Below are 18,869 nucleotides of genomic sequence, written 5' to 3'. Positions count from 1 at the left end.
ATTGTAGGCAGACCTACATTATTTTACCTTTGTATCTGTGTATTTGTAGGCAGGCCTTACATTATTTTACCACTGCAGCTCCTGTTTTGGACGTGTGTAAAACCCCCTCCATGATGTAGGCTACGTGTGTAAAACCCCCTCCATGATGTAAGCTATAAGTGTGTAAAACCCCTCCATGATGTAAGCTAAGTGTTTAAAACCCCCTCCATGATGTAGGACTACGTGTGTAAAACCCCTCCATGATGTAAGCTAAGTGTGTAAAACCCCCTCCATGATGTAAGCTAATGTGTAAAACCCCTCCATGATGTAGGCTAGTGTGTAAAACCCCCTCCATGATGTAAGCTAAGTGTTAAACCCCTCCATGATGTAGCTACGTGTGTAAAACCCCCTCCATGATGTAGCAAGTGTGTAAAACCCCTCCATGATGTAGCTAAGTGTGTAAAACCCCCTCCATGATGTAGGCTAAGTGTGTAAAACCCCCTCCATGATGTAAGCTAAGTGTGTAAAACCCCTCCAGATGTAGGCTAAGTGTGTAAAACCCCTCCATGATGTAGACTAAGTGTGTAAAACCCCCTCCATGATGTAAGCTAAGTGTGTAAACCCCCTCCATGATGTAGGCTAAGTGTGTAAAACCCCTCCATGATGTAAGCTAAGTGTGTAAAACCCCTCCATGATGTAAGCTAAGTGTGTAAAACCCCTCCATGATGTAGGCTAATGTGTAAAACCCCCTCCATGATGTAGGCTACGTGTGTAAAACCCCCTCCATGATGTAGACTAAGTGTGTAAAACCCCCTCCATGATGTAGCTAAGTGTGTAAAACCCCTCCATGATGTAGGCTAGTGTGTAAAACCCCTCCATGATGTAAGCTAAGTGTGTAAACCCCCTCCATGATGTAAGCTAAGTGTGTAAAACCCCCTCCATGATGTAGGCTAGTGTGTAAAACCCCTCCATGATGTAAGCTAAGTGTGTAAAACCCCCTCCATGATGTAGCTAAGTGTGTAAAACCCCCTCCATGATGTAGGCTAAGTGTTGTAAACCCCCTCCATGATGTAGGCTACGTGTGTTAAACCCCTCCATGATGTAGCTAACGTGTGTAAAACCCCTCCATGATGTAGGCTAAGTGTGTTAAACCCCCTCCATGATGTAGGCTAGTGTGTAAAACCCCCTCCATGATGTAAGCTAAGTGTGTTAAACCCCCTCCATGATGTAGGCTAAGTGTGTAAACCCCTCCATGATGTAGGCTACGTGTGTAAAACCCCCTCCATGATGTAGGCTAAGTGTGTAAAACCCCCTCCATGATGTAGGCTACGTTGTAAAACCCCCTCCATGATGTAGGCTAATGTGTAAAACCCCCTCCATGATGTAGACTACGTGTGTAAAACCCCCTCCATGATGTAGGCTAAGTGTGTAAACCCCCTCCATGATGTAGGCTACGTGTGTAAAACCCCCTCCTGATGTAGACTACGTGTGTAAAACCCCTCCATCATGTAAGCTAAGTGTGTTAAACCCCCTCCATGATGTAGGCTAAGTGTGTAAAACCCCCTCCATGATGTAGCTACGTGTGTAAAACCCCTCCATGATGTAGGCTAAGTGTTGTAAAACCCCCTCCATGATGTAGGCTACGTGTGTTAAACCCCCTCCATGATGTAGACTCGTGTGTAAAACCCCCTCCATGATGTAAGCTAAGTGTGTTAAACCCCCTCCATGATGTAGGCTAAGTGTGTAAAACCCCTCCATGATGTAGCTACGTGTGTAAAACCCCCTCCATGATGTAGGCTAAGTGTGTAAAACCCCCTCCATGATGTAGGCTACGTGTGTTAAAACCCCCTCCATGATGTAGGCTAAGTGTGTTAAACCCCCTCCATGATGTGACTACGTGTGTAAAACCCCCTCCATGATGTAGCTAAGTGTGTAAAACCCCCTCCATGATGTAGGCTACGTGTGTAAAACCCCCTCCATGATGTAGGCTACGTGTGTTAAAACCCCCTCCATGATGTAGGCTACGTGTGTAAAAACCCCCTCCATGATGTAGGCTACGTGTTGTAAAACCCCCTCCATGATGTAGGCTACGTGTGTAAAACCCCCTCCATGATGTAAGCTAAGTGTGTAAAACCCCCTCCATGATGTAGGCTACGTGTTGGAAAACCCCCTCCATGATGTAAGCTAAGTGTGTAAAACCCCCTCCATGATGTAGGCTATGTGTGTCAATGCCCTCCATGATGTAAGCTAAGTGTGTCAAACCCCCTCCATGATGTAGGCTACGTGTGGTAAAACCCCTCCATGATGTAGGCAATGTGTGTAAAACCCCTCCATGATGTAAGCCAAGGTGTGTAAAACCCCCTCCATGATGTAGGCTACGTGTGTAAAACCCCCTCCATGATGTAGGCTACGTGTGTAAAACCCCCTCCATGATGTAGGCTAAGTGTGTTCAAACCCCCTCCATGATGTAGGCTACGTGTGTAAAACCCCCTCCATGATGTAGGCTAAGTGTGTAAAACCCCTCCATGATGTAGGCTAGTTGTAAAAAACCCCTCCATGATGTAGGCTACGTGTGTAAAACCCCCTCCATGATGTAGGCTACGGTGTAAAACCCCCTCCATGATGTAGGCTACGTGTGTAAAACCCCCTCCATGATGTAAGCTAAGTGTGTAAACCCCTCCATGATGTAGACTACGTGTGTAAACCCCCTCCATCATGTAAGCTAAGTGTGTTAAACCCCCTCCATGATGTAGGCTAAGTGTGTAAACCCCCTCCATGATGTAGACTACGTGTGTAAAAACCCCCTCCATGATGTAGGCTAAGTGTGTAAAACCCCTCCATGATGTAGGCTACGTTGTGTAAAAACCCCCTCCATGATTGTAGACTACGTGTGTAAAACCCCCTCCATGATGTAAGATAAGTGTGTTAAACCCCCTCCATGATGTAGGCTAAGTGTGTAAAACCCCCTCCATGATGTAGACTACGTGTGTAAAACCCCCTCCATGATGTAGGCTAAAGTGTGTAAAACCCCCTCATGATGTAGGCTACGTGTGTAAAACCCCCTCCATGATGTAGGCTAAGTGTGTAAAAACCCCCTCCATGATGGTAGACTACGTGTGTAAAACCCCCTCCATGATGTAAGCGTAAGTTGTTAAAACCCCCTCCATGATGTAGGCTAGTGTGTAAAAACCCCTCCATGATGTAGGCTACGTGTGTTTAAACCCCCCTCCATGATGTAGGCTACGGTGTTAAAACCCCCTCCATGATGTAGGCTACGTGTGTAAAACCCCTCCATGATGTAGGCTACGTGTAAAACCCCTCCATGATGTAGACTACGTGTGTAAAACCCCTCCATGATGTAGGCTACGTGTGTAAAACCCCCTCCATGATGTAGACTACGTGTGTAAAACCCCCTCCATCATGTAAGCTAAGTGTGTTAAACCCCCTCCATGATGTAGGCTAAGTGTGTAAAACCCCCTCCATGATGTAGACTACGTGTGTAAACCCCCTCCATGATGTAGGCTAAGTGTGTAAAACCCCCTCCATGATGTAGGCTACGGTGTGTAAAACCCCCTCCATGATGTAGACTACGTGTGTAAAACCCCCTCCATGATGTAAGCTTAAGTGTGTTAAAACCCCCTCCATGATGTAGGCTAAGTGTGTAAAACCCCCTCCATGATGTAGGCTACGTGTGTAAAACCCCCTCCATGATGTAGCTAAGTGTGTAAAAACCCCTCCATGATGTAGCTACGGTGTGTAAACCCCCTCCATGATGTAGGCTAAGTGTGTAAAACCCCCTCCATGATGTAGACTACGTGTGTAAAACCCCCTCCATGATGTAAGCTAAGTGTGTAAAACCCCCTCCATGATGTAGGCTAAGTTGTGTAAACCCCTCCATGATGTAGGCTCGTGTGTAAAACCCCCTCCATGATGTAGCTACGTGTGTAAAACCCCCTCCATGATGTAGGCTACGTGTGTAAAACCCCTCCATGATGTAGGCTACGTGTGTAAAACCCCCTCCATGATGTAGACTACGTGTGTAAAACCCCCTCCATGATGTAGGCTACGTGTGTAAAACCCCCTCCATGATGTAGGCTTCCTCAGTAAAAGGCACATGACAGCCCGCTTGGAGTTTGCCAAAAGGCACCTGAAGACTCTTAGACCATGAGAAACAAGATTCTCTGGTCTGATGAAACCGAGATTGAACTCTTTGGCCTGAATGTCAAGTGTCACYTCTGGAGGAAACCTGGCACCYTCCCTACGGGGAAGCATGGTGGTGGCAACATCATGCTGTGGGGATGTTTTCAGCGGCAGGGACTGGGAGACTAGTCAGGATTGAGGGAAAGATGAACGGAGCAAAGTTTTTATTTATTTAAGTAGACAAGTCAGTTAAGAACAAATTCTTATTTTCAATGACGGCCTACACCAGCCAAACCCTAACCCGGACGACGCTGGGTCAATTGTGCACCACCATATGGGGAAACCAATCACGGCTGGTTGTGATACAGCCTGGAATTGAACCAGGGTCTGAAGTGACACCTCTAGCACTCAGATGCAGTGCATAAGACTGCTGTGCCACTCGGGAGCCTTCCAACAGGACAATGACCCTAAGCACACAACCATGACAACAGAATAGTGGCATCGGGACATGTCTCTGAATGTCCTTGAGTGGCCCAGCCAGAGCCCGGACTTGATCCCGATTGAACATCTCTGGAGAGATCTGAAAAGTGTCTGTGCAAAGCTGTCATCAAGGCAAAGGGTGGCTATTTGAAGAATCACAAATATAAAATAGATTTAGATTTGTATTTAGCAAAGATGTGATAGGTCTACATTTTGTTATTTTGTTTCTGTAAGCTGTTTAACAAACTAACGGACTAACATTGGATTTGGAGTTGATTCCAAGGCAAGACTTGTTTATTCATCAAAACCCAGCCCTTTCGCGCCAACACCAGCAACTGCGCCTATCATTGTGGTTGTGAAAATAGCAAAAATATTTCACCCCCGAACTATAGCGCTTAATTATTAGTCATTAATTAAACTGTTTAACAGACTATAACAGACTTACATTGGAATTGTAAGCTACCACCAGCGCTAAGATTGACCTATGCATTAGGTTGTTGAAATAGAGCACTAAATCACTGGATTCAATAAGGTGGACTTGATCCATGTGAAGTGGGGGAGAAAAATGTCTCTTCTCGGTACAAGTACAGCACTCACCGTAATGACCATGTAGAAAATACAGGTGTCCTCACAATATTCATGTCCATGTACATCTTCACAACTAGATCAAGACAAGGCTAAATAATACCAACACAGGAATTACACAATGAATAACAACGCCAACACTCTATGTTATGTCTAGCTGTTAGAATAACTAGACTACTGTATGTATAGAAGTGGTATGTCTACTGTTATAATAACTAGACTACTGTATGTATAGGACATGTTATGTCTAGCTATTAGAATAACTAGACTACTGTAGTTATAGGAAAACCCAATACTCACTTGTTTGTAAACAAAGCCATACTGTAGACAGGGGAGAAAATACATGAATTTCAGTGTTCAGTCCAGTATACAGTACTACAGTGAATGTACAGAGCAGTCCTAGTGTAATTTCTGTACATCTATTACCCAGTTTTACCTCAGTTAGGAACACAGACTCTAGTCCGAGAGGATCGCATCTACACGAGGAGGGGACATTAGAACCCCAATCTTCATACCCATTGACCAATCCACAGCATTTCCCCTGTTCAGAATTAAGAAGTGAAAGTGTGAAACAGGAAACAGGACAAACGGCAAGGAAATACACATTTAAATACACATTTAACAGAATTATTTGAAAAGTACTTTTTTAGGACAACTTTTCAGTTTTTCTGATTGTTTGTTGATTAAAGTGAAACATTTAATTACATGGGTGTGGACGGTTGCTTAAGATCTAGTTTAGACCAGTTTAACTGATCATATAAAACCACATCCTGTTAGAAAATATCTTACAATGGTTTGCAGTGACGRCACTGTTTGTACCAGACCTCTTCCGTTTGTGTGCAATGGGATGTACTCTTCARACCAGGCTTTCATCACATTTGGAAGCTGGAGATTTTTTTAGTGGGGATTGGACACAGAATTAATTAAATACCAACGTTATTTTTAAATATTTGTTTAATTTAATTTTTATGGACTTGAATTTGTAATTCTGTCCTACCTGTGGTGGAAGGTAGTAGGCCAGAAACCCCAGTCCAATGCATCGAAGACAAGATCCAAKTGAAAACTGCATCACCCAATGAATAAAGTAAACATTATATTGGGGGCAATACACTGTACACCGTGATAGACTTGACTTGGTCTTAGTAAAACGGGTCAAATAATAAGTATTTCTTTTGCTGACATTACCAAATGAGATTTTGGCTTTTTTAAAGGGGAAATCTGGGATTGAGACATCGGGTTTTGGACTTTTTTAACTTTCTACAATATGTAGCTATTTATTATTGAAGAATATAATTTACAAAGCCTCAGGAGCTTAGATCAAACATCTTCCGGTTTGAGAGTGGTTACATTTTTCAAGCCCCATCCCTCAGCGGTTTGCAAAATAGCAGCAGGATTATGCCAATGTTTGAATCCCAGATTGCCCCTTTAAGAACTGAACTTACCGTGGTCAGGAAGTTCTTGTTCTTCTTACGAGCTCCATGCAGACCCGTGATGCCAAGGAGAAAGGACACCACACCTGCTGTGAAGATAGTCCATCTGACTGGAGACAGCGTGCATCTAGGTCCTTCAACATTTTAACACACACCATCAACTAGAGACAGGCGTTCATCTAGATCCTTCACATTAACACACACCCCTCAGACAGGAGACAGACGGTTTCATCTAGTCCTTCAACATTAACCACACACCCCTCAGACAGGAGACAGACGTTCATGCTAGGCCTTCAAATTAACACCCATTCAAACAGGAGACAGACGTTTCATCTAGTCCCTTCACATTAAACACACACCCATCAGACTAGAGACAGACGTTCATTCTGATTCCTTCAACATTAACAACAACACCCTCAGACATGGAGGACAGACGTTATCTAGTCTTCAACATATAAAAAACACCTCAGACAGGAGACATGACGGTTCCCTACGGTCTTCAACATAAACAACACACCCCCCAGACGGAGGACAGACGTTCCTCTAGGGTCCGTCAACATTAACAACAACACCTCAGACAGGAGACAGACGTTCATCCTAGGTCTTTCACACTTAACACCCTCAGACAGGAGACAGACCGTTCATCTAGTCCTTCAACATTAACACCCTCAGACGGAGACAGACGGTGTCATATAGGTCCTTCCAACATTAACACCCACATCAGACGGAGACAGACGTTCATCAGGTTCCTTAACAATATAACACACACCCATCAGACGAGAGACAGACGTTCACAGTCCTTCAACATAACACACACCCTCAGACAGGGACAGAACGTTCCTCTAGGATCCTTCAACATTAAACAAACCTCAGACAGGAGACAGAGCGCATCTAGGTCCTTCAACATTAACACCCCTCAGAGAGAGACAGACGTTCATCTAGGTCCTTCACACCATTAACACCCCTCAGACAGGAGACGACGTTCATATAGTCCTTCAATTAACACACACACATCAGCTGGAGACAGACGTTCATCTGTCAGCTTCATACATTAACACACACCCATCGACAGAGACAGACGTTCATTCAAGGTCTTCAACATAACACCCATCAGACTTGGAGACAGACGTTCATCTAACGGTCCTTCAACATTAACACACAACCCATCAGACAGGAGACAGACGTTGATCAAGGTCCTTCAACATTAACACCCATCGCTGGAAGACAGACGTTCATCTAGGTCCTTCACATAAACACACCCATCAGACTGGAAGACAGACCGTTCATTCTAGATCCTTCAACATTAAACACCCATCCAGACAGGACGACAGACGTTCATGCTAGTCCTTCAACATAACACACACCCATCAAGAACAGGAGACAAGACGTTCATCTAGATCCTTCAACATACTACACACCCATTAAGACAGGAGGACAGACGTTCATCTAGGTCTTCAACAAACCCCCTCAGACAGGAGACAGAGTTGCATCTAGGTCCTTCAGCATGAACACCCTCAGACATGGAGACAGACGTTCATCTGATCTTCAACATTAACACACACCCCTCAGACAGGAGACACAGACGTTCATCTAGTCCTTCAACATTAACAAACACCCCTCAGACGTTCATCTAGGGTCTTCAACATTAACCCCCTCAGACAGGAGACAGACGTTTCATCTAGGTCCTTCAACATTAACACCACCTCAGAAACCCCCCAGGAGACAGACGTTTCATCTAGATCTTCAAGCATATACACACACCCCTCAGACAGGAGCAGACGTACTCTAGGTCTTCAAACCATTAACAGAACACCCCTCAGACGTTCATCTAGGTCCTTCAACATTTAACACCCCTCAGAACAGGAGGACAGCGTTCATCTAGGGTCCTTCCAACATTAAACACACACCATCAGACTAGAGAAGAGTTCAGCTAAGATCTTCACATAACACACCCTCAAGTACAGGAAGACAGACGTTCATACTAGTCCTTCAACAGTTAACACACACGCCTCAGACGGAGACAGACGTTCATCTAGGTCCTTCAACATTAACACACACCCTCAGAAAGGAGAGACCGTCTCTAGATCCTTCAACATTAACACACACCCCTCAGGACAGGAGACAGACGTTCATCCTAGGTCCTTCAACATTAACACCCATCAGACAGGAGGACAAGACTTCATCTAGATCCTTTCAACATAACACAACCCATTCAGACTAGAGACAGAGAGTTCATCATAGGTCCTTCAACCATTAACACAAACCCTCAGACAGGAGACAGACGTTCCTCTAGCGTCCTTCAGACATTAACACACACCCCTCAGACAGGAGACAGACGTTCCTCTAGGTCTTAACACTAACACAGCACCCCTCAGACGGAGGACAGACGTTCATCTAAGCCTCAACATTAACACAAACCCCTCAGACAGGGGAGCCGACGTGTCCTCTAGGTCCTTCAACATTAACACAAACCCCTCAACAGGAGACAGACGTTCCTCAGGTCCTTCACTTAACACCCCTCAACAGGAGACAGACGTTCATCTAGGTCCTTCAACCATTGAACACCCCTCAGAACCAGGAGAACATACGTTCACTATACCTTAACATTAACACACACCCATCAGACAGGACAGACGTTCATCTAGGATTCCTTCAACATTAACAACACACCACATCACGACGGCAGACACGTCATCTAGGTCCTTCAACATTAAACACACACCATCAGACAGGAAACAGACCGTTTCATCAAGGTCCTTCAACATTAACACCCATCAGACTGGAGACCACGTTCATCCTTAGGTCCTTCAACATTAACGACACACCCATCAGACTGGAGACAGACTTCATCTAGATCCTTCACATTAAACACACCCATCAGGACGCGAGACAGACGGTTCATCTAGGGTCCTATCAACATTAACACACACCCATTCAGACAGGAGACAGACGTTTCATCTAGATCCTTCAACATTAACACACACCATCAGACAGGAGACAGACGTTCATCTACTAGGTCACTTCAACATTACACTCCCAGACAGGAGGACAGACGTCATCTAAGGTCCTTCAACATTAACACCCCTCAGACAGTCGAGACAGAGTTCATCTAGATCCTCACATTAACACACACCCTCAGACAGGAGACAGGATTTCATCTAGGTCCTTCAACATAAAAAACACCCCCTCAGGACTTCATCTAGGTCCTTCAACATTAACACCCCTCAGACAGGGACTAGACGTTCATTAGGTCCTTCAACCATAGACACCCGCTCAGCCAGGAGACAGACGTTCATCTAGATCTCAACATTAAACACACCCCTCCACGACAGGAGACAGACGTTCCATCTATGGTCCTTCAACATTAACAAACACCTCCTCTAGACTTATGCTAGGTCCTGTCAACATTTTAAACACCCCTCAGACAAGGAGAGCGAGTACGTCATCATAGGTCCTCCAACATTACACACACCCATCAGATCAAGGAGACGACGTTGCTCTATGGCTTTCAACGATTGAATACACCACCATATAAAAAAAAACAAAAGAAAAATAACGGAGACAGAGCGTTCATCTGAGATCCTTCACATTAACACACACCATCAGACGGAGACAACGTTCATTATAGATCCTTCAACTTAACACCCTTCAGACAGGGAGACAGACGTTCATCTAGGTCCTTCAACCATCGTCGACAACAAGACCTCTCAGACAGGAGACAGACTTGTCCTCTAGGTCCTATCAACATTAACACCACACCCTCAAGACAGGAGACAGCCGTTTCCTCTATGGTCCTTCAACTCTAACACAAACCCCTCAGACCAGGACAGAGTTCATCTAGGTCCTCACATTAACACACCCTCAGACAGAGAGACCAGACTTCATCTAGGTCCTTCAGACATTAAACCACACTCAGACAGGAAGACAGACCGTTCATATAGTCCTTCAACATTAACACACACACATCAGACTTGGAGCAGACTTCATCTAGGTCCTTCCACATTAACACACACCCATCAGACAGGAGACAGCACGTTCACTCAAGGTCCCTTTCATCATTAAACACACAACTCACCTCAGACGAGGAGAACAGGCGTTCTCTCTAGGTCCTTTCACACATTAGACAACTATAACCCCAGACAGGAGAACAGACGATTCAATCGATACGGTGCTCAGTAGCGATATAAAGCACCCCTCAGTAGAGTGAGACAGGTACGTGTTCTGCAATCTAGGCCTTCACACTTAACCCTCAGACCAGAGACAGAACGTCATATAGTCCTTACATTAAACACACACACATCTTAGACTGGAGACAGAGTTCATTAGCGGTTCTCCGTGTCATATTAATCACACCCATCAATCAGTAGGAACAGAAGCCGGTTTCATCAGCTTACGGGTCTTCAACATTAACACCCATCAGACTGGGAGTGAGGCTCATTACGTGGGTGCATCAGTATATTAGGGGCACTCAATCATTAACACACAGTGCCTCATTTCAGAGACAGCGGGAGTGACAAATGTGGTTAAGGGATTAGGGGCGGTTCACAAAATCTGGTCCTGCAACAATTGAATAACACCCGGATTCAGGATGGGTAGGGATAGACAAGAGCTGTAGGTTCATTCGTGTGTGCCTTCGAGTTACTTAGATCTTACACGCGGTTTAGAGACCGCTATCATGACTGGTGATGTACGACGGTCTAGATCCTTCAACCATTTTTGAGAATATACGACACCCAGCTAGACTATGGAGGGGTTTAGGGTTGTGGTTAGGGGTTAGGGTATTTGTTAGGGGTTTAGCGCGTATGACAGGGACGTTCATGTTCTAGTTTTCACTTGTCAGGCTTTAACAGCACACCCATATGTACTAGGTACGAGGTAACCGTGTCCATCTAGATCTCTTCTAAGGCATTAAGCTTCACACTCAGATAGTGTCACGAGGAACAGGGAAGCATTGAGGGAGTCCGTCACTAGGTCCTTTCTCACAGTTTAAACACACTCTTCAGGCAGGGGATCTCAGTTGACGTTTCAGTCTAGGGTCACTTTCAACAATTACACCCCTCAGCAGGGGAGACAGACGTTCATCTAGTCCATCAACATTAAACACACGCGCTCACCGGGGACAGGAGACAGGTTGTTAATGGCGTTTATGGGTTCCGGTTAACGAACAGGTGATATTACGAGAGCCCCGCTGGTCGCAGTCAACGAGGTTAGAGGTTTGTTCCGGTTTTAGTCCTGGTGCATACATGTGTTTAACGGACCTCCTAGGAGCTAGGTAAGAGAGTGTGTACTGTTAGGGGTGTAGGGTGTCGCTGTGTTAGGGCCCTATAGGTGTGGTATGTGGATTAGGAGGTTTAGGGCTCTCGTCTCGTCTAGGAAGCGGTTTGAAGCCGTAACGTGCAGCTAGTAGGCTCTTTACGAAAGGTTTAGAGGACATTGTTGATTTTACCGCGGCTTTTCTGGGATCATAGGGGGTTAGTAGCGCGACGGTCGTTCATCTGTGAGTGAGTGGGCCTTTATGGTTCTGAACAGGTTAGAGGACTCATAAAGCGACCGCTCTTGCTGATTTAACGTTGTCTAGCGAGGTTAGGCGTCTGGGTGGCCTGTTCAACCAGGAAGCTTACTCCCCGTGTACGGAGGACTGAGCGCGTCATATTAGGGGGTCCTGTTGCAACCATCGTCAGAGCCAGTTAAGCAGGTCTGCTCGGATCAAGGCGATCTGTGGTAAGAGCAGGTGTAAGCGGGTGTGTTGTATATCTAGGAGTCTTAGGTTGATAGTCTAGGGTTGTTAATGTGATTAGCTTAGATCTAAGCACGGATCTTCCTTAGCGATACCTGTGGGTTGAGAACGAGTGTACTAGGTTGTCTGATCGGTTAGGGTTGTGGTTAGGGGTGTTACGGGCTCTGTTTGTTAGCGGATTTAGGGTTATGCGTATAGGTGGAAGATCAATAAAGGCGATTCCCTCTCTGTTAGGAGGTTAATACAGGTTGTGGTTAGGGTTGGTGAGGGATTAGTCGGTCTCTAGGCGGTTAGGGTTGTGGGCAGACGGTTAGGGTACGTGGATGCTCAGTCTGAGGTCGCTTTCAGAGCTCAAATTTGGCGTTTAGGGTTGTGCGTTAAGGGGTTTAGCGTTATACGTCGAGCTTACACCCGTCGTCAGTGTGGTAAGAGGGAAGGAGTTTGAAGGATGTGTAGCGGTATAGGTTCTAGCGTTATCGTTCGCTTGCATACTAGAGTTAAGCGATCACACCCCGCAGACCAGGAGACAGGTGTCAGGCGTATATGTGCGATTACGGTTGATTGGGTGAGGGTCCTTTTCAACGTTAGGCATTTAATGTAGTTAGGGGCCCTATCTCCTCCCAGGGTTGTGAATTACGCGGATCTAAGGAGTGGTTTAGGCGAGTCTGTAGTGTGAGTGTGTTATAAGTTTACCCGGGTTAAGGGTCTGTGCAGTTAGTTTAATGTGTAAGCGGACTTCACCTTAGCAGGGTAGCTGGTTAGGGATTTGTCTGAGTAAGGGAGTGGTAGAGCGATTATGGAATTAGGCTTGTTGCGTATTATGGCGTCTTAGGCTCTCATCAGGGATTGTTTTAGGGGTGTACTACTCGTATAAGACCGCCCCTCCAGAACCTAGTGTGTGGATTAGTGTATCTAGGGATTGTGCCGTTAGGTGGGTTTATTGCGGTTGCTTGCTTTAGGGATTGGGATGGTAAGGGTGTTTTAAGAGGCTCCCTATGATGGTCAGGCCACGCATACATCGTCATGATCCACTTGAGGCGTGATGAGGCTTAAGATCTTGCGGTTCTCGTGTAGTCATAGCGGTTTCCCTAGGCTTATAGCTAGCCTTCATCTCATGCCGGAGTCAGCCCGGATGGAGTTAAGACGTCCGTATCGTGGAGTTGTGTCTTTCAACCACTTGTGTTAGGGTTTGGTAGAACAACGTTAGTACGCGGGTTAGCCGTTGGTCCAGAGCTTAGAGGGTTTAATGGACTTGCGGTATAGGCCATTGTGCGTATTCGGTGCAAGGTCAGGGTTAGGGTTGTGGTTAGGTTTTAGGCGTTGTCTTAGCGATTTAGGGTTGTTTTGCTCCTAAGGGTTATGCCGTTCAGGGTGCTAAGGGTTGTGTTTTAGGTTTTAAGGTTGGGTGCTAAGGCGTGGGTGGTCAGAGGCTTAGGGTTGTTGGTTAGAGGTTGTTTCTATGGGTGTTAATGTTGTTATTAGGGTCGATAAATGTGGGCTAGCGTCTGTGGTAATATGGATTAGTGGTTACGAGTTAAAAATGATTCAGGGTTTAGGTTGTAGTTAGGGTTGATGGCCAGAACACTGTTTCATTAGCGCGTTAAGTCAGACGATATCAAGTCCTGGGCTTAGCGGGTTGCTGGTTTTAGAGCGCCGCATGTGGTATAGGATGTAGAGTTAGGGACGCTTGTTTTGTTTAGGCGTTGTGGTTATGCGGTATATGGTTAGGGGTTAGAGTTGGGATTAGGGGTTTGGCGAGGGTTAAGGCAAGTCTTGTGATAGCGCGTTTAGGATTGTAGAGCTTTCCATAACCCAACTGCTTAGTGAGCTCTAATAAGGAGCGACAGGATGTCACCATGTCACGGCATGGTTGGTTTATTGGTCACTGAGTACCAACCGTATCATTTGTCACAGAGGTACCAAATACCTTAGCCTCGCTTGCCTATTAAGTCAGCATGTGAGGAGCTGGAGCCGTCCTACTGGTTGGTTAAGGAGGAAATGAGGGGGAGTGTGCTTCAATTGCCCATCGCTAACTTACCTCTGGGTTCCTTTCAAGAAAGGAAACAAGCCAGAGTTTCAAGTAACTGTAAGCCCTTGGGACACACACCGAGCAAAGTACAGACCAGCACAGGACTACTACAGAAATCCAAGTACACCGAAAAGTCACTACAGACAACAGACAGGACCTACCGCAGTACCAGCACAGGCCAAGTACTAACCATACCAAAACACAGGAGGGAGTAGCAACAGGAACCTGTATCCCATACAAGACTACGAGCACAGGGATCTACTGCAGGGACCATGACACGGACATTACTCACATATGACCAGCCACTAGGACTGCATAAACTGCAGACCAAGCACACGCGACTAATAAACAGGCGACCGAAGCCACACAGGACTTACTACAGGACCCAGCTTTACAGGACTACTACAGCCCAGACAAGAACTACTACAGAACCAGTACAGACTACTACAGGACCAGCACAGGAACTACTACAGACCAGTACAGGACTACTACAGACCAGTACAGACTTACTTACAGACCAAAGCCACACAGGAAGAACTACTACCCGCAGACAGTACAGAGACTACTACCAGTACCAGCACAAGACATACTTTACAGACCAGTACAGGACACTACCAGACCAGTACAGGACTACTTGCAGACCAGCACAGGACGACTACCAGACCAGTACAGAACTACTACAGATCAGTACAGGACTACTCACAGAGCGAGCTACAGGTTCAACGTAACTTATCAGACCAGTACATAACATAACCTGCAGACAACAGCACAGGACTACTACAGCCAACCACCGCTACAGGAGTCTACCTGCAGACCACGAAACCACAGGACTACTGCAGACAGCCACAGGACTACTACAGGACCAGTACAAGGTGTGACTACTACAGACCAGTACAGAACACTACAGGACACAGAGTACATTTATACTTACAGACCAGTAAGAACTACTAACGACCAGTACATGACTACCGCAGAACCATCACAGGGGTCGTTACACAGGAGTACGTACAGACTACTACCAACCAAGCACAGAAGTACTACAGAGCTTACTACAGACCAGTTCACCAATTACTGCTACGACCCCAGAGTACAACAGGACAATACTACCGCCGCTTACTACTACGAACCAGGCACGAAAGGACTGTACTGAAGACCAGTAACAGAACTACTACAGACCAGCAACCGAGGAGAGTACTAAACCCGCACTACTACTAGCAACTCAGCACAGGACTACTATAGACTACTACAGACCAGTACAGACTACTGACAGACTCAAAAGCACGAGGTGCAGTCACTCAACTAAACTTAAAAATAGCCACTTACTACCACAGACCAGCACAGGCAAAAAGCAGAACGGAGTACTATAGGACTACTACAGACCAGTACAGACTACTACAGACCAGCCACAGGGAGCTACTACAGATAGCTAACTACCGAGGACCAGCAACAGGACTAAACGACTATTTAGCACTAACTACCGAACATAAACAGACTAACTTACAGACCAGCCACAGGGAGTTACTATAGACTACTACAGACCAGCACAGGACTACTGCAGACCAGCACAGGAACTACTACAGACCAGCACAGGACTAACTACAGACCAGGCAACAGGAGTTACGCAGACCAAACACAGGAGTTACTACAGTCAGCTACAGATACTACGGACCAGTACATTACTACTACGGATCAGTACAGGACTAGTAACAGGACCAGCACAGGACTACTACGGACACAGTACACGACCAGTTGGGTGACCAGTGGAACCAGCATGATCCTTTTGATGGGACTCCCAGACCAGAGGTTGACTATGATATCCAACCTCCATTTGTACAGCGCGTCGTGAATCCAGATGAGTTCTCTAACCCTGTCCTAGCGAAGTACCAGACGACTACCTTAACTCCCTCAATGGATCCTCCCTAACACACACCTGCACCCACCATCTCACCGACATGCGAGCCAATACGTATTCCATTCTAGAAATCCTATATCACACCCGATTAAACACACACCATCCAACAGGAGGACAGACGTTCATCCCCTTAGGTCCTTTCAAACATTAACACACACCCCCATCCAGACCCAGAGAGACAACCGTATCTCCATCTAATTCCCTGTCACAATAACCAACAACGCAGACAAGGAAGAACTACAGCGTTCATCCGTCACGCTCCCAACCATTACTCAACGTTCCCAACTAGACCCAACATACGGCCCGTCATCTTAATAACCCTTACCAACCCACTACCACTAAGATCAGAGGAACCGAGAACGGTTAATCCCCATATATCCTTATTACACCTTATAACGAACCACGAGACGGAGGACACCGCTGGTACCCGCACATACCTGATCCTAAACCACTCCCAGGTACCTCTACTCCGCTAGGATCCACATACTACCTGACCCTGACCCTAAACCCTATCTCAACAAAACACCCCTCAACTCACAACCCGTTCATCCTTTAACTTTTTCACCCTTACACCATCTTACCCTCAGAACACACGAAGAGTACCCAAGAACCACACGTCTCTATCATCGCTCTCCCACTATCCTAACACCTACTGCCAACACACACCCTACTCCCAGCACGAGAAGCTCCAGATTCACCCGTTAACACTAGTTTACTTCCCCCTTATACCACACCCTACTACCCCACTTTAACACCACACCCCCTCCAGGACAGGAGTACAGCTGAAACCCACTGATACATTCCCTAAGCCTTACCACCTACCCACTACCCCTAACATGTAAACCACCAATGAAACACTACACACACAAAGACTAACCCTGGTGGACCATCCCCTTAAGCTCCTACACCCTGACTTCAACCATTCAACACCTCAGACCAAGGAGAAGCCCTACCTACCCGCGTCACCCTAATACGCCACGTCTAACAACCCATTACTAACCACACCATACCACTTCCAAGACGCCGAGTACAAGCCCATACGTTCACTGACCCCTGAAAGGGTCCCTGCACTAATGACACCCATAACCCCCACCCTGACCCTTACACATCTAATCCCTCTGTATACACTAAGCGCAGTAACACCCTCAGACCTCCCCTACAATCCTCATAACCTCCACTACGCCTTCTAAAAACCCTCCAAAATCCCGATAAAAAAACCACCAAACATGTTCAATCAACACACCCCATCACCCACAAGGAACCACCTAACCATCTAACTCCTACTCATACCATAACACCCTCTAATCTCCAGAGCGTAAGCCCAGACCTTTTGATCTTCCACAACTCCCTAGCCTCAACCCGACCTTCTAACACCACTTTAACACCCATCTTAGCCTACCACACAAGCTAACTGAGAGCGCCTTAGCAAGACCCGTGATCTCCTAATCCGGTCCCCTTCAACTATAACTTAACCCCACACCTCCTCCAGACAGGAGACAGCTACACGTTCCATCTAGAGAATCCCCTTCAACAGTTAACAACACACCCATCGACAGAGAGCACTTCATCTAGGCCTTCAACCATTAACACCCATCAGACAGGAACAGACGTTCATCTAGGTTCCTCAACATTAACCACATAGACAGGAGGGACAGACCCGTTTCCATCTAATCCTTCAACCATCTCCCTCCACAGGAGACAACGTTCATTCTAGATCTCCTTAACTTCCCAAATATTGGAACCAAGCTATACCCATCAGACCGCGAGACAGAACGTTCCCATCTTAGAAACTCCCTCATAACAACCACCACACCAGACATAGGAGGCACTCCCCAAACCCAGAGTGACGCCTTAACAAACACTACCGTTCTCTATCCATTCCTAACCATCAAACAAACCTACACCCCACATATAGCCTAAGACCAGAGAGACAGACGTTGTGGATCATTTCCAAAGGCGGTCCTTCAATTTACACACCCATCAGCACCTGGAGGACAGACGTTCATCATAGGGTCCATTCAACATTAAACCACACACCCATCAGGACAGGGAGCAGAAGGCGTTACATTCCAACGGTCCTTCAACATTAAACACCCATCAGACTTGGAAACAGACGTTCATCTTAGGGTCCTTCAACATTATTCACAACACCGATCGACAGGACACGAGTGACGATGTTCATCTAAGAGATCTCCTTCCAACATTTAATAACTGACACCTATGCCTAGACAGGAGATCAGACGTTTCATCATAGGGCCTAATTTACCATAACGGAAGTTTAACTCAGTATGTTACAAAACACCATCTTGAAAACATGGTGGTTCTTAGGGCAAGGGGGAGACAGAAAGGCGAGTATAAGCAAGTCGCAAGTGATGAGTCGCTCACTTGATTGATCTCTTTAAGAGAGTAAGGTCCGTTCAACAAATTACACGGGAACGACGATCAGCACCAATCAGACAGGAGACAGAAACGTTCAATCTAAGTCCATTGAGCGTATTCCAATATAATTGTACCTATGGTCTCTCCTCAATGACATAGAACTAGCAGAGGAGCACCCGGCGGGGTGCAATACCCGAG

At 46.2% G+C, this 18,869-nt stretch overlaps 1 protein-coding gene across 1 annotated transcript in view; it reads right to left on the bottom strand.

Annotated features, from left to right (window-relative positions):
* LOC112076980 (tetraspanin-8-like) overlaps nucleotides 1–7,745 on the bottom strand; it is an 11,162-nt gene extending 3,417 nt beyond the window's left edge. The window contains exons 1-7 of the mRNA XM_070441521.1: nucleotides 7,731–7,745; nucleotides 6,627–6,724; nucleotides 6,182–6,247; nucleotides 5,974–6,069; nucleotides 5,621–5,725; nucleotides 5,485–5,505; nucleotides 5,197–5,276 (exon numbers count right to left, since the gene is read on the bottom strand). Coding sequence (XP_070297622.1) covers nucleotides 5,197–5,276; nucleotides 5,485–5,505; nucleotides 5,621–5,725; nucleotides 5,974–6,057 — 290 coding nt within the window. The 5' untranslated portion in view covers nucleotides 6,058–6,069; nucleotides 6,182–6,247; nucleotides 6,627–6,724; nucleotides 7,731–7,745. The remainder of the gene's footprint in view (nucleotides 1–5,196; nucleotides 5,277–5,484; nucleotides 5,506–5,620; nucleotides 5,726–5,973; nucleotides 6,070–6,181; nucleotides 6,248–6,626; nucleotides 6,725–7,730) is intronic.
* Between the last annotated feature and the right edge of the window lie 11,124 nt (nucleotides 7,746–18,869).

This window comes from Salvelinus sp. IW2-2015, unplaced genomic scaffold (genome assembly GCF_002910315.2).
Source record: "Salvelinus sp. IW2-2015 unplaced genomic scaffold, ASM291031v2 Un_scaffold4179, whole genome shotgun sequence".
NCBI classification, from domain to species: domain Eukaryota; kingdom Metazoa; phylum Chordata; class Actinopteri; order Salmoniformes; family Salmonidae; genus Salvelinus; species Salvelinus sp. IW2-2015.
This window is presented reverse-complemented; position numbering and strand designations above follow the sequence as displayed.